The sequence below is a fragment of the Dermochelys coriacea genome, chromosome 1 (assembly GCF_009764565.3).
Source record: "Dermochelys coriacea isolate rDerCor1 chromosome 1, rDerCor1.pri.v4, whole genome shotgun sequence".
In the NCBI taxonomy this organism is placed as follows: Eukaryota; Metazoa; Chordata; order Testudines; family Dermochelyidae; genus Dermochelys; species Dermochelys coriacea.
The window spans coordinates 53,556,325-53,579,879 of record NC_050068.2 but is presented as its reverse complement, the minus strand read 5'-3'; the positions used below and the strand labels follow the sequence as shown (position 1 = coordinate 53,579,879).

The window sequence follows — 23,555 nt, the reverse complement described above, 5'->3', positions numbered from 1 at the left end:
CATAAAACAATGCAGAACTAATAAACGAGGGTAAAGACATAAAAAAATATATTACACATATAAAAACACACCACATTCATTAGGTTCTCAGGAACTACCACTAAGCTGAATGTGACCTCTGACAAAACATCAAGATGATACCTAAATCTGTCCTCAAAAATCAAATATTGAAGGAACCACTTTACCAGTCCTTTCTTACAGTTTCCTCTGCAGCTGTGTCTACAGATTCAAAATAACATTTTTGAAATGTCTTTACCATCTCCTGGGTCAATAATTTCCACTGTAGCCACTTCAGGAAACTCTAGGACAGCCATGACAGGCTCAGAAAGCACAATCTGGAAGGTCTCAGACTGCTCATGTTCACCATCACTCAAAATCCGCACTCTCCAGGTAGCTAAGGTTTGGCCAGGATTGAATTGCACCTGCTTCTGGGCTTTTCCTTTGAAGTCTTTATCCTTCTCAGCAGTACCATCTTTAGTGCTAATACCTGTCAAGAAAAACAGAAAATAGGACCATTAACAACAGATCAATTCTATTTTTCTGTTATTCACAGATTCATAGATTTCCAGGTGAGTAGAAACCATTGTTACGATCTAATGACCTGACCTCCATATGACACAGGCCATAGAACTTCCCTGAATTAACTCCTGTTTGAACTATAATCATTACTGATTTGCCATTACCAATTAATAGTTTAGAAAATATACACTTTTCCCAACAGAGTGTATCTGCAGGGATTAGGCTGTTGGGTAAATCTTCAGAAATACATAGAAGCCACCTATGAAATCCTGTTACTCTGTTTCAGAATTTGAGTTGGAACATCCAGCACAGGTAAAGACAGATTAACCAAGGTTGGCTACTGTCACCCAAATCAAAACCAACTGCTGGTAAATTCAATACTTTCCATGCTAAATGTCAGCTTTTCTACCCCAGGACATTTCAGTTGCATAGTTGTTCAAAAGAACTTTTTGGTTTTGTTCTTTAATTCTCTGCTACTCAAAAATGCCTGAACCCTTTTTTGCTGAAACTTGCAAAAAAACATTTACCACTTTCAGACAGAGACCAAGCCTGGAAAATTTTAGCTTGAAAGATGAAAGTTTGGGAAAGTTATGAACAACTAAACAAGGGAAATGACAATGAATGGTTATGAAACCTGAAATATAGTGACATTCCCACTACAATAACTATATTTTGGTGACATCAGATTGTTTCAGCCTTTATATTATGGCCACCACTAATCTCAAACTTTTCATGGTTAACTCAGGTCAAAATCAGGTAGTAAAGCCAAGGGATGAAATTCAGCACTGTGCCCCTTAGAGAAACAACACAGAACTTGCAGCCCAGGAGACTTTGGGTCTGAGGTATCTTTAAGTCATCTTTGTGCCCTTCTGAAATTGGGTTACCTCAATGTAAATTAGACAGCCTGTCAAAGTTGTCTGCATCACATATTTCTGCCCTCATCTCCACCATGGCAATGCCCCCCACCACAGGTTTTCTGAGGAGGTCCTCAAAATACAACTTGTGGCTGTCTTTCCCACTTCTGGCACTGGGGGATTCCCCCTGCCAGATCCAGGGCTTTTAAAGACCCTTTTGCCACTCCAAGCCCTTTACCCTGTATACAGAGACAGGAAAGGAGAATAAGAACCTCCCCTAACAACTTTTGCATTCTTTTACAATCCTGGAATTACACTCAGCAGGATTAGGTTAGTCAGATTCAAGTTAACCAGCCGGTCAGTCTTGGGATCAGTTCCTTGTTAGAATCCGAGTCCAAAGGATTTAGAAACTAAACTGAATTCACTTTACAGAGGCAGAAAATTTTGTACATACTGTTATTGAAAAGGTCAGATGACAAATTTGTTTTGTTACTTCCTTGAATAAAATCAGTATCTGTTAGCCAATATCAGTAACAATTTAAACCAATTTTTATTGCTTTATTATTACACATAGGTGCTGGAACTATGGGTTCTGGCTTGAAGTGGTTTCCATCATATACAGGGTTTACAGTTTGGTTCAATGGCTCTCAGCACCCCCACTATACAAATTGTTCCAGCACCCGTTATTACATATTATTTTCCAATGTAGCATTTGCTCTTTGAAAGAAAAAAGAAGTATGTAGCCAAGTTAATTGTCATAAACAGAGTCACTTAGACCCTGCTTCAGCTAAGAACTTAAACATGTGCTTCGCTTTAAGCAGTGCCTATTGACTTCAGTGGGACTACTCGTGCTTGAAGCGTATCTTGCTGAATCAGGGACTTAAACTGTTTTCCCTCTTCTTCCAATCAGTTTAAGTCCTGCCTGTGCTTTGACCTGAATCTGTGCAAGATTAATATTTCAGCGTCCAAATGTATCACTACTGCCAGTGCAGAGGGAATTGGAATTTTAAAAAAAAGCAGATCCAGAAGCCAGAGATATGTGTGAGGTTATAGAACGTGATAGCACTTTTTTCCCCCTTCTCACTCTTCATCCACTGTGAGCAGTTTTCAACACCTCTTGGATCAACCACAAATCACTGACAACACTGACGGAAGAAAATGAGCCTACTTGCTGCAATTCCTAATGCATATGCTGGTCATTGCTTGATCACATCAGTTCACAGCAGCATGGCTGGTAAAGGATATATGTTAATGTTTGTCTTAATAATTGCTGCCCAATGTGTTCTACAAAACAAATGCACAGGAAACAAACTTTATGACTATCCTCTCAAAACAATTCCTAAACTTATAGGTTTCAGAGTAGCAGCCGTGTTAGTCTGTATTCGCAAAAAGAAAAGGAGTACTTGTGGCACCTTAGAGACTAACAAATTTATTAGAGCATAAGCTTTCGTGAGCTACAGCTCACTTCATCGGATGCATCCGATGAAGTGAGCTGTAGCTCACGAAAGCTTATGCTCTAATAAATTTGTTAGTCTCTAAACTTATAGGCAAAGAGTTAGTGCTTCTTTGGATTTAATAGGGGCTAGAATCCAAATTCTTTGTTGTCTTTATTTATAAAACACAGATCTTCATGAATGTAAGCTCCTCAACAGATGCTCTTCTTCAGTATCCTACTAAACATAAATGGATTCAACAAAAAAAGATAGGTTCCTGTCTTTAGGGAAAACTCTGCATCTCTTTATTGTTCACAGACTCAGTATATGTGAATTCTTCATGTTTAATGACAAGATCAAATACTGCTCACTCCACTCGGGTGACTAGTCCTTATCAATTCAATTATTGACATTTTAATTGATCTATGTGCTATAGATAGACACAACTATTATATACAATTTATCACATACCAGTGTGTGTGGTTTGTATACGTTATTGTGTGTCTGCAGCACGTAGATCAGTGGTCCCAAAAATTTAAGGAATGCCCCCCCAAAGGGGGCGAGGAGGAACGTTCAGGGGGGCCCACAGTGAGGCCCACGCCAGACCTCCATGGGGGTGGTAGGGAGCACCACCCAGCCCCACTCCGCCCTCAGCCCTGCTCCAGCTCCAACCGCAGCCCCTCTTCTCCACTCCCAGCCCAACTTTGCCTCATTCCTTCTCAGCCCCAAGCCCAGCTCTGCCTCCAGCCCCAGCTCTCCCGCATACCCAGTTCTGCCCACATCTCTGCTGCTAAGTCAACTGTGCAGCAATGGGGTGGCGGCTGGACAGATTCCACTATTGGTAAGGGGCGGCATGACAGGAAAAGTTTGGGCACCACTGATGTAGTTTAATTCCTAATACATATGCCTGGGGAGCCAGGAATGGAATCCTACTCTTTCGGCTCAAAAATACAGAACTAAAGAAAAAAAATCAGAACTATAGTAGACTCTCTTTAGTTACAAATAGTAATAAGTCCCTCAGCCTCCCCAGTTACTCAGCTACCAGAACAACATCACACACGTGCGTGTGGGCATGCACATATACACCCACACAAAGCCAGTGGTGTCCAAGTGAGTAAGGCGAGCAGGATTCGCCGCACTGGTGGCACTGGCAGCATCATCTCAAGATACTTCTCCTTTTGGATTATACCATCCGATCACCCAACCCTATCCCTCATTTTGTAAAAATAAAAATGTAGCATTGAGGGAAGAATTTTTTCCCCCAACAGCTCTTGTTTTTAAACTAGTCCTCAATCTTTCCTCAATGTTGGACTGGCCACGTTTGAGGTGGCAATTGGTTGTAATATTCTCCTCTCAAACTCATATGGCATATCAACTCCTTATGAGCATAAACTCCCATTGACATCCAGGGGAATTCCACATGCATAGAAAGTACAGAATAGTAGGACTGAGATCAAATATGTGGACTGGAAAGGAAATTTCTTCCCATGTTGCACAATTACAACTGAGCTTTGTATTCATTATTCTTGCAGAAACTTTGCTACAAGTGAAGTATAAGAGCATAAAGTTTTTGCTCGTTTTAATTTGAGTAAAAACAGAATAAAAATGGAAAGCAATGGATAATCTGTGGATTTTCTTGACATGCTGCAGTACCCAATACATCATAGAAAATATAGATTCTGCTAAACTCTCAATCCTACTGCAGTTCGTTATTATGACTGATGAGGATGAGCAGGCTACAAATGGAATGCTTTTATTTCCCAGTTGTTGAATAACATTTTGTGGTTAATCACTCACAGGGGTAGCACGCTAGAAATGAGCTGAAGTACAGCTGTTGTGGGATGGAATTCCTATGTATGGAAATAATTCTTTATAAAAAAAGGTATTGTTAACCATTATCCTTGAAGGCATTTGGCAAATTCTGCAAATTGTAACTATTACAAAAGGTAGTTTCAAGTTGTAAGGTGTTTGAAAAGTTTCAGTAATTAAGTTTATTAATTAAACTTACCTGTTTAGCTGTGGTTAATCAAATAAGGCTACTCAATAACATATGAATTCATGCAAAACACATCTGCAGATGCAAATAATTGTAAGGATGGTTAAAAAGCTTTCTGATCCCAGTTTGACAGTTCCTTTCCACTAGTAAACAGTCTTAGACAATGAAATGTATGTGCATATGCATGTGAGAGACAGAGGGTAACATTCACAAAAGCACTGAAGAGCCAGATTTGTAGTGGTATTTAGGCACCTAATGATGCTGACTGGTGTCTAGTGGGATTTTCAAAACCACGATAGGTGCATAACTCCCTTTAGGCACTTTTGAAAATGTCACTGGGCGCCTATATGCATCTTTGAAAATACCTTCAAAAATCTGGCCCTTGGTCACTTAGGTGCTTTTGAATATACTGTCCAGTCAATAACAAATACTAAAATTCTGTAGCCTTAAATCAAATCAAATCAAGAAAAGTTCCCATTGACTTCAATAAACGTTCTACCTGAGAAAGAAGTGCTGACTTTGTCTTAAGGAGTATTGATAAAAATTCAATGCTGGAAAATCTGACCAACCAACAAGCTTCTGAAATATATTTTATATTCCTGTTCATAAACTAAAATCTATGTAATTAAAATGTTTTTATTGTATTCCAATTAATATTCCCTAGCAAATTATTTTTGTCCATTTTGAACTTTTCTATCTCAGGAAACTTTAGAGCATTTACAAACTAGAATCTTTCCAGGTTCTCCTTTAGTTTTAAGACCTTAAAAGACGACTGTTGATAACTGTTCATAAGCGACATAACTGGGGACTAAAACTAATAAAATCAGAGTGCAACTTTTTTTTTAAATAAACTTTTCACATTCCACATTACAATACAAGCCCTCTCCCTAACCATCAGGCCAACTGCCCCATCCCCAAAAGAAAGTGTTTCACAGCCTGGAACTGCTGATATTAACTGTTGCTGTTTTATATTTAGCATTAATAATCAAAGTCAGTTAGAGAAACTTCCCCTCAAATCTTTGCATTTGACACACTCAGTCTTGTAATGATAAAGTTCAAGGAAAATTATGGGTAGATATAACACACAATTTATATTCTCTGATGCCGTACTGTGGCCAATTCTTTGGAAATATTATGTATCAAATGGAATTGCAAAACGGCAAATTTGTTCTTTTCATTCTTCTGGCGCACTGAGTGACAGACCCTGTTCATACTACCTTGAGCCAAATGTTCCAAAGTAAGTTCCATAAAAATTCATCCCAGAGTCAGAAATCACAGCTCCGTTCAGTGGGCTAATGGATATTTGGTCGGAGTCTATAAATGAGGTATTTTCTACAGGTGTGCTGTGCACAACACAGATAAATATGCATAAAATGCACAAATTTATAAAACCACCATTTTTATTGCACATTCTTTAGTTTAAGCATTTTTAGTTTTCAGTGTATAATGGATCAAATTTAGTATTTTTTTTTAATTAAAAGGCTACTTCATATGAAAAAGGAGTTTGGGGAACTAATTAGGGTCAAGGGGGCCTTTTCAGAGCTCCAGTTTCAACCCTGTTAATCTAATTTGCTTGTAAAGATATATGGCCTCATTTTGCTCCCATTCAAGCAAGTAGAATTTCTACATTTGAATTCAAAGAGAAGGATTGGGTCCCTTGCAGCTATAACCAACGATGAGTTGCTGCAGAAACCAGAAAATGTATAGATGAAAGATCCAATGTGGTTACCGTTGAAAAGAAAATTCCTACTAAAGACTGATTTTTGACTCAAAGAGGACATAAAACTATTAGTAACTGATTTGTAATTTGATTTTGTGCCTTAATTTAAATGAAACATACAGCTATTTAAACAAAAGAACCTTGTTCTAATAAATATTCCTTCTAGTGTACCTAGTTGGATGAGTACTAAACAGTACCAAGGTAACATATTGTGACACATTTTGCTAATTTTGCTGGTCTATTGCTCAGAAGTAATTTATAGGATTGGAACTTACTAATAAAAGAAGTTTCTCCCAGGTAACCTCTCCGCTTAAGAACAACATCTAGATATTTAGAGTCTTCATTTACCAAATAATATTCCTTCTCTAACGAGATCCAGGCCCAGTTCAAACGAAAATGCTGGCTCTTCAGCTTATTGCCTCCTGTAAAACAAAATGGAAAACAAATGCTTATTTACCTTGCCTTTATTTTCTCTGTGATACAGATTAATGTATCCTATCTAAGCCATATGTTTCAGCTGTAAATTCAAATTCCTAATATCGTGGAGATTTAACAGTAAGAAAAAATTAATAATGAAGTAGTCCATGACATATTTTGTAAACACAGAAACAAATTCTATGCTGGATTCATATAAACAGGTCACATTATAACTAGGATATGGATCAATTAATCGATTTTGAGTTTTCATCAAAATAATGCTTGGAGTTTCCTGTATTTAAAACAAATGAATGAATGACCTAAAACTTTCCAAGTCTGAGTTTGTATTTCCAAAATACACATTACACAGGATATCATGTGGAACTTCCAAGATACGATCAGAATGCCTCAAACAAACGAAGAACATAAGAACGTAAGAATGGCCATACTGGGCAGAACAAAGGTCCATCCAGCCCAGTATCCTGTCTACCAACAGTGGTCAATGCCAGATGGCCCAGAGGGGAGTGAACCTAACAGGTAATGATCAGTAATCTCTCTCCTGCCATCCATCTCCACCCTCTGACAAACAGAGGCTAGGGACACCATTCCTTACCCATCCTGGCTAATAGCTATTAATGGACTTAACCTCCATGTTTATCCAGTTCTCTTTTAAACCCTGTTATAGTCCTAGCCTTCACAACCTCCTCAGGCAAGGAGTTCCACAGGTTGACTGTGCGCTGAGTGAAGAAGAACTTCCTTTTATTTGTTTTAAACCTGCTGTCCATTAATTTCATTTGGTGGCCCCTAGTTCTTATATTATGGGAACAAGTAAATAACTTTTCCTTATTCACTTTCTCCACACACTCGTTATTTTACATACCTCTATCATATCCCCCCTTAGTCTCCTCTTTTCCAAAATGAAAAGTCCTAGCCTCTTTAATCTCTCCTCATATGGGACCCGTTCCAACCCCTAATCATTTTCGTTGCCCTTTTCTGAATCTTTTCTAATGCCAGTATATTTTTTTTGAGATGAGGGGACCACATCTGTACGCAGTATTCAAGATGTGGGCGTACTATGGATTTATATAAGGGCAATAAGATATTCTCCATCTTATTCTCTATCGCTTTTTTAATGACTCCTAACATCCCATTTGCCTTTTTGACTGTCACTGCACACTGCGTGGACGTCTTCAGAGAACTATCCACGACGACTCCAAGATCTTTTTCCTGATTAGTTGTAGCTGAATTAGCCCCCATCATGTTGTATGTATAGTTGTGGTTATTTTTTCCAGTGTGCATTACTTTACATTTATCCACATTAAATTTCATTTGCCATTCTGTTGCCCAATCACTTAGTTTTGTGAGATCTTTTTGAAGTTCTTCACAGTCTGCTTTGGTCTTAACTATCTTGAGCAGCTTAGTATCATCTGCAAATGTTGCCACCTCACTGTTTATCCCCTTCCCTAGATCATTTAGAATAAGTTGAATAGGATTGTCCTAGGACTGACCCTTGGGAAACACCACTAGTTTTTCCCTCTCCATCCTGAAAATTTACCATTTATTTCTACCCTTTGTTCCCTGTCTTTTAACTAGTTCTCAATGCATGAAAGGATCTTCCCTCTTATCCCATGACAACTTAATTTACGTAAGAGCCTTTGGTGAGGGACCTTGTCAAAGGCTTTCTGGAAATCGAAGGACACTATGTCCAATGGATCCCCCTTGTCCACATGTTTGCTGACGCCCTCAAAGAGCTCTAATAGATTAGTAAGACACGATCTCCCTTTACAGAAACCATTTTGACTTTTGCGTAACAATTTATGTTCTTCTATGTGTCCGACAATTTTATTCTTTACTATTGTCTCAACTAATTTGTCCGGTACTGACATTAGACTTACTGGTCTGTAATTGCCAGGATCACCTCTAGAGCCCTTCTTAAATATTGGCGTTACATTAGCTATCTTCTAGTCATTGGGTACAGTAGCTGATTTAAAGGACAGGTTACAAACCATAGTTAATAGTTCCGCAATTTCACATTTGAGTTCTTTCAGAACTCTTGGGTGAATGCCATCTGATCCCTGAGACTTGTTAAGGTTAAGTTTCTCAATTAATTCCAAAACCTCCTCTAGTGACACTTCAATCTGTGACAATTCCTCAGATTTGTCACCTACAAAAGACAGTTCAGGTTTGGGAATCTCTCTAACATCCTCAGCCGTGAAGACTGAAGCAAACAATTCATTTAGTTTCTCCAAAATGACTTCATCATCTTTAAGTTCTCCTTTTGTATCTCGATTGTCCAGGGGCCCCACTGGTTGTTTAGCAGGCTTTCTGCTCCTGATGTACTTAAAAAACATTTTGTTATTATCTTTTGAGTTTTTGGCTAGCTGTTCTTCAAACTCCTTTTTGGCTTTTCTTATTACATTTTTACATTCAATTTGGCAGTGTTTATGCTCCTTTCTATTTACCTCACTAGGATTCGACTTCCACTTTTTAAAAGCTGCCTTTTTATCACTCGCTGTTATCTTAAGAAATCGGCACGTATTATCTTAAGAAATCGGAGATGATATCTGCAATCATTCAAACTGCTACAGCAAAATTAAATACAATTTCTGACACATCACTCCACAATTGCAAAGAGACTAATTCCTGTTACTTGGGAAATTCATCTTTATCCATACAGCCTGCTTTGAAAGATCATTGTTTTATTCACTGATCCCAGTGTTTTTCTGGATCAGAGATTATAAGTCAGGTATGTGTTACATAACATATTTATGACACAGCTTTCACATCTTATTAGCAAATGGTTTGAGAAAGATTATGTCTTCCTGATAGGTGGGATACTCTTCAAAAGCATATGAAATTATAACTGTAGACTTGATCATAAAAGCATGATTTATCTATGTAATTTAAGGTGATTTAGAGCACTACAGATGATTATCACCACTCCCATGAATCATTTTGGGAAAACACATGCATGTATACTAGATTCAGCAACGATTATTTTCTTCTAAGGCTTTCAATTTATATATTCTATAGATGAAGCCCCCAAACTGAATCACCCAGCTGGCTGGGATTTTTTGAAATTGAAATTACTACCCATATAGAGCAAGTGATGTCCCTAACAGTGTCTGTGACCTAGCACAAAAGAAGCAACCCTATGGCACAACGGAGTACCATATCCATGGAAGCAAACTGAAATCCTGAGTGGGGAAGGGCCCTAGTAAAGCAGCAGCACAGCAACTTCCCAGGAATGGCCTGGGACTCTGCAAAGCCTGACTGCCTGGCCTTCCGACACGGCAAGTAAAGTCCAGCATGGCAGTGCCAGTCCAGTGGAAAGACTGAACGGTCAACATGCATTGAGATGGCAGATCTATGTGTTGATGACATGATCATCAAGTTGAAGAACATACCCACACACTCATCAACGGAAAGAGCCTCCAAAACACCTTCCTCCCATTCCTGTGTGGATAATGCTTATATTATTCACCCTGAGTGCCCTACTTTTGTGACCAGATGAGTACAAAAAAGAAGAACAGGATCCACAGTTGGAAAGGAGAACTCATTCACATGCCTTCTTTCCCATTCAACTCCAAGCATCTGTATAACACAAGCCTGAAAACTAAGTGTGGACCTGCCCCGTTCATAGCACCAGTCACACTCAAATGTATCTACTTTATATGGACTTATGGAGTTTACACAATTGGAAGAACATAGCACTTAGATATGGTGAAGACAGGCACTATAAAAAAAAGACAAACCACACAGACAGAGCTTAATTTACTCTAAAATAAATGTTTCAGAAGAAACATCTGTAAACAGATGGCACTTTAAAGGCCTACATAAGAACACAATGTTTTTGTCAGATGGAAAGATAAGAGTTGCACAGAGGTAACATATGTATCACTGGCAGAGAGCTACGTGCTGGTTGCACATACTTATTTATTTGTATAACAAGCCAAAACAAAACAAAACAAAAATCCCACCATCCAAACAGATTAAAACGATGATGATAAAATATAGCACAGTTTTATTTTCTCATGTACAGTTTACCTCCATCTGCTACACATTATCCTTGGTGAAAGGGCAACATTATGTCGGATTGCAAATATAGGTATTCTGACTGTCACAGACAAAAGTTCAGAACCCATCAATATTGAGTGAGTCAACATGGTGGAGTCTGTTTGCCATTACTCTGCTGGGGCCCTTCATTTCCAGAGGAAGATTAAAGCAATGATCAGCATGGCCGTAGGAAAAATATATATTTAGCACCAGGAACAAAGATGTCCTCTTATCAACAGACTGCTAGGCCTATTTGCTCCTGTGAGAGTATGCAGTCTGGCTCCCCTCCCACAAGGCGCTGCTGAAGGGCAAGGTTTGCAGGGATAACTGCTGGCTGAACTGTGCAGAGAATTGACACGAGAACTATTGTCATTTAAGATTTTTATATAAGACTTGTAAACAAAATATCTTTTATTGGACTGCAGAGAAATATTTTCAAGTGTTTTAGTCCACTCAAATTTTAACTACAGTAGGAAGGGACAAATGGAAGGTTTTTTTTATAATGTGTTCCACTCCATTCCCTTGAACAAACAGACAGCCTTTTAAGTTACTTCCACTCTGCTTCCAAGATAAGCCTCTATACGTACTTCTTTATGGAGCATCAGAAAAAATGTGAAAGCTACTGTACTATATAAATGAAAGCAAAATAGTTATTGAAGTATCATGCTGCAGTCACTGACCTAATCTATTATTGTTCCTTTGAACTCTACCAACTGTTGTGGAGAGAGGTGAGTCTTACAAATGGATGTACCAGTAATTGCTGTACAGCAGTGGTCTCCAATCTTTTTACACACAAGATCACTTTTTTGAATTTAAGTGCAACCAAGGATCCTTTCCCCAAGGCCCCACCCATTCCCCGAAGCCCCACCCTGCTCACTCCATTCCCCCCTCCCTCCATCGCTCGCTCTCTCCCACCCTCACTCACTTTCAACGGGCTGGGGCAGGGGTTTGGGAGAGGGAGAGGGCTCTGGGCTTGGCCGGAGAGATTTGGAGTATGGGAGGGAGCTCTGGGCTGAGCCTTGGGGTGCAGGAGGGGGTGAGAGGTGCAAGCTCTGGGATGGAGTTTGCATACAGGAGCGGGCTCCAGGCTAGGGTGAGTATTGGAGTATAAAAAAGAGGTTGGGGGTGTTGGCTCCAGGATGGGGCTCAGGGCTGGGGCAAGGGTTTGGGGTGCAGAAAAGGGTTTGGGGTGCTGGTTCAGGGGGAGGGGCTCAGGGCACAGGAGGGAGTTTGGGGTGCAGGAGGGGGTTTGGGGTGCTGGGTGCAGGAGGGGGCTCAGGGCTGGGGTGCGTTCCTGGCCAATGGGAACTGCGAGGGCGGTGCTTGCAGGCAGGAGCAGTGCATAGAGACGCCTGCCCTCTCCCATCCCCCGGGGTCACGGGGGAGTGCTGGCCGCTTCCAAGAGTGGTGTGGCGCGGGGGCAGGCAGGGAGCCTGCCTTAGCCCTGCTGCGCCACCGGACGTTTAGCAACCGGAGATCGCAATCGACTGGCAGAGACTCCAGGATCGACCAGTCGATCACGGTCTGTGGGTTGCTGACCACTGCTGTACAGTGTTTATACATTAAGCACAACAGTTAAAACACTAAATACAGCATTCTATTGAATGTTAATTAAGCCTGTATTTACTTTAGCTAAAACTTGGTTCTATTAGCCCAGTGAAATTCAGTGTCAATTTCATAATTAGAAGGAACAGAAGAAGTGAGAGCAGTAGAATAAGGACAATGGTCTTTAAAAAAGCAGACTTTACAAAATGCAGAGAACGGGTAGTTTTTATTCCCATGGGCCTACATAAGGGAAAAAGGAGTTCAGGACAGATGGCAGTTTTTCAAGGAGACAATACGAAAGGCAAAACTGCAAACTATCCAGATATAAAGGAAAGATGAGAAGACTAGTAAAAGGCCAATCATGCAGGGGTGCTGGAACAATTTTTATAGTGAGGTGCTGATCATGGATTGAAAACCATGTATTTGCTGTTTGTTATTACTACTTCAAGCCAGGGGTGCAGCAGCACCCCCAGTTCCAGCACCACTGCAATCAGGAGCTCTGTAATTACAAAAAGGAATCCTACAAAATAAAGGAAACATGGGCAAATTGCTAAGTGGAGTACAAAAGAATAGCTCAAGCATGTAGGTACAAAATCAGAAAAATGTAGGCACAAAACGAGTTACACATAGCAAGGTACATAAAAGGCAATAAAAAGAGGTTCTTTGAATACGTGAGAAGCAAGAGAATGACAAAGGTAAGCGTAGGTCCTCTATTCAGTGTGGAAGGAGAGCTAATAATTGATGACATCAAGAAGGCTGAGGTGTTGAATGTCTATTTTCTCTTCAGACTTCACTTTAAAAGGTTAATGGTGACCAGAGATTCAACACAATTAAGATTAACAAAAAGGGGGAAGGAACACAAGCAAAAATAGGGAAAGAATAGGTTAATAAATCTTTAGATAAGTTAAATGTATTCAAGTCAGCAGGGCTTGACAAAATTCACCCTGGGGTACTTAAGGAACTAGCTGAAGCAATCTTGAAACCATTAACAATTATCTTTGAGAATTCCGGGAGAATGGTGAGGTCTCAGAGGATTGTACAATAGCAAACATAGTACCTATCTTTAACAAGGAGAATAAAGAGGACCCGGGGATATGGACCAGTCACCCTAACTTTGATCCCGGGAAAGATACTAGAACAAATTATTAAACAATTAATTTTAACCACCTTGAGAATACCCAGCATGAACTTTCAAGAAGAAATCATGCCAAACCAACCTAATTTCCTTCTCTGACAGGGTTATTGCCTAGTAAATAGCGAGGAAGCAGAAGATACGATATATCTTGATTTCAGTAAGACTTTTGATACAGTCCCACATGACATTCTCTCTCATAAGCAAACTATGAAAATACATTGGACACAAACACTAGTGGAAAGACTATACTCAAAGAGTAATATCAATAGTTTATAGTCAAACTGGGAGGGTGTATCTTGTCGGGTCCTGCTGGGGTCAGTCCTGGGTCCCGTATTATTCAATATTTTCATTAATAACTTAGATAATGGAGTAGAGAGTATGCTTATACAATTTGCAGATGACACCAACCTAGAAGAGTTGCAAACACTTTGGAGGACAAGATTAGAATTTAAAACGACCTTGATGAATTGGTCTGAATTCATCAAGAGGAAAATTAATAAAAACAAATGCAAAGTACTTCACTTAGGAAGGAAAGAATCAAATGCACAACTACAAAATGGGGAATAAATGGCAATGGTATTACTGCTGACAGAGATTTTGGGGTTACAGTAGATCACAAATTGAATGAGAGTCAATGTGTTGCATTTGCAAACACGGCTAATATCATTCTGGGGTGTATTAACAGAAGTGTCATATGTAAAACATGGGATGTAATTAGGACTGATGAAGTCTCAGCTGGAGTACTGTGTCCAGTTCTTGCTGCCACACTTTAGGAAAGATGTGACAATTTGGAGACAGTCCAGAGGAGAGCAACAAAAATGATAAAAGGTTAAGAAAATCTAGCCTATGAGGAAAGGTAAAAAATTGGGCATGTTTATTCTTGTGAAGAGAAGGCTGGGGAAAATTTGTTAACAGTCATCAAATATGTTAAGGGCTGTTATAAAGAGGATGATTATGAATTTTTTTCCCATGCCCACAGAAGGTAGGAAAAGAAGTAAGGGGTTTAATCTGCAGCAAAAGAGATTTAAGTTAGATATTAGGAAAAACTTTCCAACTACAGGGTAGTTAAGCTCTTGAGTAGGTTACCAAGGCAAGTTGTGGAATCCCCATCATTGAAAGTTTTTAAGAACAGGTTGGACAAACACTTATCAAGGAGAATCTACGTTTACTTGGTTCTGCCTCAGTGCAAAGAGCTGGACTAGATGACTTCTAAAAGTCCTTTCCAGAAGTACATTTCTATGATAATGTCCCTTATTAGCTTTTTAAGGCAAAAATGCATGGGGATATTTTTTAACACTGTGTTGTAGACACAGGTTTTTACACAATGTTTTAAACAGTTTATTAATGGTTTTGTAATGGGTCTCAAATTTCTTGGTCACTGTTTTAAATATTTAAAACCTCTTTCTGGTCTACTTTATATTGGCACACAGTTTTGTACATGAAAAAACTATTACTTAACAGAAAGAAACAAACCGGTGTTAAAGAAAAACATTCACCTGGAGAAACCTAATTGGCGTGCTACTAAACTAATTTATTTTTGTTTTCTGTGCTATGGAGGTTGGTAAAATTTAGTCTGTTGGAAACGTAAGGTTGGATTAAACATACAATTAAAAAGTTCAGAGAGAAGACTAATGTGAAACATTTTATTTTGCCTAATTTCCACTCCTTTTTTTAGATTATGCTCCACATTTTAAACTACTTTATTGTAGGCAAACAAACTTTTGGGTGAGATTTTCAGAGGGGCTTCAACGGATCCTTTATTTATGTAAGCCTATTGTTACTATTATAATACACAACGTTGTTAACTCTATTCAAATGAGCAGCATTGTACTATAATAATTGACAGATTATAAATTTAGGTGAAGAAATTGTATATATTTTTAACTATTTTGTGCAGAAATTATTAAATTAAATATACAAATAATTTAAAGAGAGTCAAATGTTATTCTGAGAACAAGAGAGATTTATTTTCATTTCAAATCCCTTTCAGAATAGGATGCGACTATGCATGCTCCATTCTAGCACACTGAAATATTACATCCATAAACAAAACTATATTAAAAGAATATTAAGGTTTTAAAGTCAAGCACTCAAACATGAAAAAATGACAGAATTAAGGTGGCCTGCGCCACCTTAATTTGGCCTCCTGCTTAATTCACTACCTGTGCTGCCTATAGTAACAACATAAATACCTGCAAATAAATTAAGGGAGTTTGTATCCCTCATGAACCCTTCCCTTGGGTTTAAGCCAAACTGCTGTGCAAATAATTAAGGTACTATAAATCAACGACAGTTTTGCTTTCATTCCTCTCCCAGATAAGTGCTTGTAATACAAATATATCAGAGATTTAGCGAGGGGAGCCATTACCACAGTGATTTTAAGACTAAACAAAAGGGCTGAGTGCCAAGTTACAATGATGTAGTCCAAGGAAACTTCATTGACATCAATGAAATTTGCCCTTGATGCTGTAACTATGATTATGCTTAAAACCCAATGCATTTAAATACTCATGATGCCAAATTAGTCATTAACTTTTCTTTATTTCTAGCAGGGCCGCTTCCAGAAAAGTCAAGTCATGTAGCATCTCCTGTTGCAATTACTGAATAGAAAAAGTTATGTTAAAAGAAAATTAAAAGGGTGAAACTAATCATTACACTACATTACAGGGAAAATGGTTCAAAAAATTAACACTCCCATTTAAGCAGACGCTTGAAAATCTGAACATCTTATACCTTTCTGGTTCCTTTAATTCACCAGCGCACGTACCTAGGGTGGCCACATGCATTTAAAGGAAATAAAAACTACATGAAAAATAAAGGATAAAACCCTTGAGTCAGATCCTCAGCATTCACTCCCATGGTGGAAAGCTGCCCTAACATGGAGGGATTACATTATTATGCTGGGTGACATAAAGCTGGCATAGAAAGATCTATACCATCTGCTCTTAGCCTCTCCAGCACTGTGGGCAAGGCTGGAGCTCAGATGCACTTGAGGAGTTAGCCCTCTGTTTAAGGAACCTCATCCCAAATGTTTTTATTTAAGATACAAAATCATTCTGTTGTAGTCCAGTGTATAATTCTTTGCTTGATTACTCATTGACAACATATTCCAAAATCAAATTTCTACATTACTGTATATTTTATATTTATTAGTATTTATGACAATCTGAATTTTTAATCACAGTTGAAAAATGATGGATTTTTCTGGAAGGAGTTCTATTATTATTATTTTATACCCACATTAACACCCAGGTTTCTTTCTTTTCCTACCACAGCCTCATTCTTATGCTACTTTCCCAAGAATGGAGGCATGCTTTGACATGGTTTTCTTCACAACTGCAGCCTGAAAATATTGAACACTAAGGATCGGTTTTTGTTCTCAGTGTATGCCACTGTAAATATATAGAACTCAACTGGAGTTTGATGGTGTAACTGAGATCAAAATCTAGCTCTATGAACTCCAAGATTACTCATTGCTTCCTCCCTGCTATGGTTAGTAGGGGTCCCCTCCTTCTCACTTCCAATGCTGGGTGGTAAGGAATACTGAGTGTGAACCTTAGCTCTTCTGCATGCCTGGAATATTCAGCCAAGTAGAATCACAGAACCATAGGGTCAAAAGGGTTTGCAAGGGCCATCTAGTCTTATCCCCTGCCAAGATGTTAACATTAGTTCTACTTGCCGAGATTTCAGTACCAGCATTTATGACTGAAATTAATATGGCACATACAGAATGGTTGGTGCGTGTGTATCATTTTCCTCTATATAGCAGGCTATGGCAATAAAGCCTCAGGTGGGATGCAAACACCACCCAAACAAGTACGCTTCTGTTAAATGAATGACAGCTCTCCATTTCCAAAGTAGAGAAAGATAACGAAAACCATGAATGTTGTGTTATGGTCCATTGGTAACGATGCATACTACAGGACACTGAATCACAATCAGAAATGGGTGCTAAAAGGAAGTATGGTCTAGAATACAGTTGACATCAGAACAGGGCTCAGAAGCACTAAAAAGACATCCTGTGTTTGTCACCTGAACTCCCACCAACTCCTGCGTTTTTGGATTTCACCCATAGTTGCATGCTGTAGCCACTGACAGTACATCGTCATGGGAAAGAACACAACTGTCAACGCCTCCTCAGCCGAGACCATGAGTGAAGGGTTAGGTTCCAGAATTCCTTACCCTTCAGCACTTCTCCTTGGAGGTGGAGGTGCTGTCATTTCTTTGGGGCCATCTGAGTGAAGTTACCTTATAAGAGTAGTTTTCTCAACAACAAGATTTATTAAAAATAGCCAGAAAATAGTAATAGAGCAACACGAATAGTTTGCATTTACACTTTTCATAAATTAAACTAGATAGGCATTCTTGACATCCTTGTCCACACTGCATGCTAACCCTGGTGTAAACAATCGCAGGGCAGTCAACCTGTGGTAGCCTACCCTGCAAGAGTGCGACCATACATAATGTGCTGTCCCTCCCTGCATCCACAGTCACAGTATATCTGGCCATGACAAGCAATACAGCTATCTGGGAGCATATCCCAATATTCATAGCACCACAACTCACTGCGTCACTTTATGGTCGCATTCACAAGCTGTTGTGGGGCTACTTGTCTGCTCACTCTAGGGACTGTAGGAGGCAGTTTCATGCAGAGAACATGTCAGTACATTCCTTGGTTTAGGCATTTAGGAAATATCAATCCAAAGAGAAACTGAAATTAACAGAACTTAACATAACATAAAATAAAACAGACCAAAATTAGTCAAAAGAAAAAGAAAACAATTAACGATTATTTTCTTAATGATCTGCCTGATAAGAAGAGTGCGGAGAGAAAAAAAGTTCTTTTAAAGCCTAGTACTTTTCTATCTTTACCTCACTTTAAATACTTGAATGAGTCAGCCTTTAGAATATGCAGCAATGTTGCAGCCATGTTGCTCCCAGGGTATTAGAGAGAAAAGATGGGGAAGGTAATATCTTTGAATAAACCATTTTTTGTCGGTGAGAAAGACAAGCTTTTGAGCTAATCTGAAGGTTTGAAGAAGAAACCTGTGTAAGTTCAAAAGCTTGTTTCTCTCGCCAACAAAATCTGATCCAATAAAAGACATTACCTCACCCACTATGAGCCTTTAGAATAGCCTAACAAGATATTAATGGCTCTCACTAAAAATTCAACTGTAGGTACTAAAGCAGTGTCTGAGAGTTATCAAAAATTTGAGTTAGAAATACAGGTTTGGAATGGAGTGTTTGAAATCTAGTAAGAGGTTCACTAGTGGGCACTGTTCTGCTTTATCAAAGACCTATGATGGCTGAAGCTAGAGAAACTGTACGTAGGTACACTGCTAATTGCAAGTAGGATGCTGAGCAAAGGCAGATTGAAAGTCCACTTCTGATCAGGGTTCAGAGCACAGTTAGACAGCAAGATAGTACAAAGGAATAGGTGCCAAGGGGCTGAATAAAGGGAAGGGATTGGAGGATCATAACTCGATTGCTGTGACTGCCCCACGGCTGCATGTTTTCACAGAAAAGAGAAAAGCAAAGCTTGTATCTCTAGAGATCAGTTCCCTCTGACCATTCTCTGATCTGCACAGACATAGCTGCCCTCTTTGTTTCTGTTGAAGCCTCCCCCCCCCCGCCCCCACATCCCTCACCAGAGTTGTTTATCAAATCCCAGGTATAAGATTTCATTATCATATCAGGATGAGGTTACACCACCATTTCCACAACAGAGTTTTTGATCAAGAGTAACAACAAAGAAATATAGAAATTTTTGTCCCCCATAAAAGGACTACTGTCCCCAAATTATCCGTGAGAGGTTCCCTCAACTTTCTGTCTCCAAGTCCAGCATTTTACAGACCATTTTGATTTCTACTTCCTTAGCCAAGCCTCACTAGTCAAGCTAATTGACTTTTGATTTGTATATGCATTGTTCTTGGATGATCATCGAGGCACCATTTAAAAAAGCTTGCCTCTTTAAATTCCTCATCAGTTTCCTCTTATCAATTTTCTATTGTCATGAAATACAAATTATTGACAGATCCCCATGTTCTGTGTTCCAGTGTGTCTCTCCCACCTGATTTACATGCTAACAGCCCCAGTCCTGCATGTAACGCCACAAAGGTGGACCTTTGGGTCTTCATGGAGCCCCACTGAGATCAACTGAAGTGGCATCTCAGGGGTTTACCTGTGGGGAGGCACCTGCAGAGTTGTAGCCCGATTCTCCTTTATGCTAGTTCTCTTTCCCCACATTCAGAGTATATAAAATCCCAGACAATTCTGACCAATGCCCACTGCAATCAGAGAAATATATATAGTGGATTTTATATGTTCAGTTTGGGAACTATATTTCAATCAACTCTAACTAATTTTCCATAGTACTATAACCTTGTATGTTATAGATGTTGTGCACGCTAGTACAAATGAAAGAAAACATAGATCTATACAGTGAACATTTCTTCAACCATATATAGAATTTTCCAGAAGAAATATTTAGCGAATAGGTAACAAATACTCATTTTTCACAGTATTAGAGCTCTACACCATCCACTGTTTATCTACTGTGGAACATAATTGGAACTCCCATATACTACAAAATTGCCTTTTTTTGATCTAGAAATCCTAACGGCAGCAGTAACATACACAGGCAAACCCAGTACATTATATGCTCCATTGAATAGGATTTTGAGATTGATTTTAACCATCTCTATGATGTAAATGAGTCAAATAGTGTCATCTGAAACAAATTAAAATGTTTCATCTTTACAACTCCCTTTCAAATGCTGTCATGACACCCTATCTCTAAATTCACCCTCTGAGGTTTCCACCGAATTCTCCCCTTCTGAACTCTGTCTGCTTCATATATGCCACTGCAACTCAATATATTTTCAGAGTAACAAAGAATCACAACCTCTAATTAATCCCTATCTCAAAACAATAGACTTTCAGATTCTTAGGAGACAACACACACTTCCTATCATCACAACCTTATTTTGTGCCTGACTGAATGCAATTGCTGGGTGTCCACTGAGCTGCAGACAGTGCTGGACATTAGGGCTGTTGATTAACTGCAGTTAACTCACATGAGTAACTCAAAAAATTAATCGCAATTAAAAATAATCATGATTAATAGCAGTTTTAATTGCACTTTTAAACAACAGAATACTAATTGAAATTTATTAAATATTTTTGGATGTTTTTCTACATTTTTAAATATATTGACTTCAATTATAACACAGAATACAAAGTGTACAGTGCTCATTTTATATTATTATTTTTATTACAAAAATTTGCACTGAAAAAATGATAAGCAAAAGAAATAGTATTTTTTCAGTTCACCTCCTACAAGTACTATCTTGCAATCTCTTTATTGTGAAAGCGCAACTTACAAATGTAATGAGGTTTTTTTGTTACATAACTGTACTCAAAAACAAAACAGTGTAAAACTTTAGAGCCTACAAGTCCACTCAGTCCTACTTCTTGTTCAGGCAATCGCGAAGACAAACAAGTTTGTTTACATTTGCGGGAGATAATGTTGCCTGCTTCTAATTTACAAAGTCATCTGAAAGTGAGAACAGACATTCGCATGGCACTTTTGAAGCCAGCACTGCAAGGTATTTATGTGCCAGATATGCTAAACATTCGTATGCCCCTTCCTGCTTTGGCCACCATTCCAGAGGTTGTGATGCTTCCATGCTGATGACGCTCATTAAAAAACAATGAGTTAATTACATTAAAGTTTTATGTCTCGACTCCTTCTTTTTTGCTTTCGGCTCTGTGGCATGGGTGGTGCCAGAGGTGCCAGGAAAGTCGTACCGACTGTACTGACTCTTGGCGCCATCACTACTGGGAGTAAAGACCGTGCAGGGGATCGGTTCTTTTTCTGTGGTTCCCGCTGCAGAGAGGTGGAGGCTCTCTTCCTCTTTTCTGAGAAGGATGGAGTCATGCTCCTTGACGGTTCAGAGCGTGTTGGTGAGCACTTTCTGGAGGACCTGTGGTCGTCCTTGTCTGATCCTGGGAGAAGTACTTTTCTTCATTAGGATCATCTTCAGGTGCAGGTCCCAGTCTCGGCGGGTTCGTGCCTTCAAGTTGCAGCAATGAACATTTAGAAGGAATGTGCATCTCTCTGAGGCACCTCACATATTGCTGCATCTCTTAAAGCCAGGGGAACCTGGCATAGTTGTTAATGTTAATGTACGTGCCCTGAGGGGGGACTACGAACTAAGGAGAACTAACAAATCTAAGTATCTAAGAATATTTTTTTAAATGAACTATGAAACTACAATAAAAAAGAAAACTTATTTAAGTACTAATTTCTATTTTTTTAAACTCTAGAGAGAAAGGCTGTCACACTGAGGAGAGCTCCGTCTTCAGCCGAGGACGGTTGAGAAGGAACTAAGGAGGGGCGCGCAATGCGCTCAAAGGGACAGACAGGTGCTGTGAGACAGCTGAGTGCACATGCGGCCCGGCTGAGCATTGCTACGGAAAAGCCTCCAATCAATGGTGCTGGAATGCACCGTCACCTTAAGTGGAGCACCCACAGGTACAGCACTCGAAGAAGAATACAGCTATATAAATTGATGATACACCCACACCTTGAATACTGTGTGCAGTGTTGGTTACCCCATTTCAAAAAAAGATGCATTAAAATTGGAAAATGTGCAGAGAAGGGCAACATAAATGATTAGGGGCATGTCACAGCTTCTCTATAAAAAGGGATTAAAAAGACTGGGGCTGTTCCGTTTAGAAAAGAGATGACCAACAGGGGATACGATTGAGGTCTATAAAATCATGAATGGTAAATAGGGAAGTGTAATATATACCCCTTCACATAACACAAGAACCAAAGGTCACCTGATTAAATTAATGGGCAGCAGATTTAAAACAAGCACAAGGAAATGCTTCTTTACATAATGCAGTCAACCTGTGGAACTCATTACCAGGGGATGTTCTGAAGGTCAAAAATATAACTGGGTTCAAAAAAGAATTAGATAAGTTCAAGGAGGATGGGTCCATTAATGGCTATTAGCCAAGATGGTCAGGGATGCAACCCTATGCTCCGGGGATCCCTAAACCTCCAAATTCCAGAAGCTGGGACTGGACAACAAGGGTGAATCACTTGAAATTGCCCCATTCTGTTCATTCCCTCTGAAGCATCTGGCACCAGCCACTGTCAGAGACAGAATACTGGGCTAGATGGACAATTGGTCTGACCCAGTATGGCTGTTTTTATGTACTCGTGTTTGTGTACATGCTTAAGTACCTTGCTGAATGGCCTTTAATGGGAGCGAATAAAGTTCAGCTACCCCTGCTAGTCTTTTGCAAGATGGAATCCAGTAGTGGTTGATAAACTATGTTCAGAAATGAAGGAGACACACAATAATTACATGCAATTGAAACATTTATCCGCTAAACTCCAAATATATTGCACATTGTTTCCATGCATGTTTTACTGGAAGATGCACAAAGAGAACATAATACCATTGAATTCAATAAATCCAAACCAAAGGAACACCGTACAGAAAAGGATAGCTAAAGCAAGCACACCAAATGACTGCTCACACTTCTTTGTCTGTAATTTAAAATTAAAGGATTATCTACCAGTGAAGATTTTTCCTTAAAAGAACAAAGTACGAGAAAATAGGGTTAAGATACAGTTAAATCAAGGCCACTTCAAACAGACTTCAGTACTATAACCTTTAGCTATTTCACAGAAGGGGCAGTTGGATAAATAAAAGAACCAATATATTGGTTAGTTTACTTTTGTGGCCAAAGAGGACAAGATTGTTATACTACTTACAAATTTAAAAGCATACACAATGCAATCAGAGATGCCACAGTGCTGAGAATAGCATATAAATTCCTAATCCAAAATCCACGGACGTTA

At 39.1% G+C, this 23,555-nt stretch overlaps 1 protein-coding gene across 1 annotated transcript in view; it reads right to left on the bottom strand.

The window, feature by feature from the left end:
- The window catches only part of FREM2 (FRAS1 related extracellular matrix 2), a 212,164-nt gene that overhangs the window by 102,334 nt on the left and 86,275 nt on the right, over positions 1-23,555 (bottom strand). Inside the window, exons 3-4 of the mRNA XM_038386548.2 lie at positions 6,798-6,944; positions 257-487 (exon numbers count right to left, since the gene is read on the bottom strand). Coding sequence (XP_038242476.1) covers positions 257-487; positions 6,798-6,944 — 378 coding nt within the window. The remainder of the gene's footprint in view (positions 1-256; positions 488-6,797; positions 6,945-23,555) is intronic.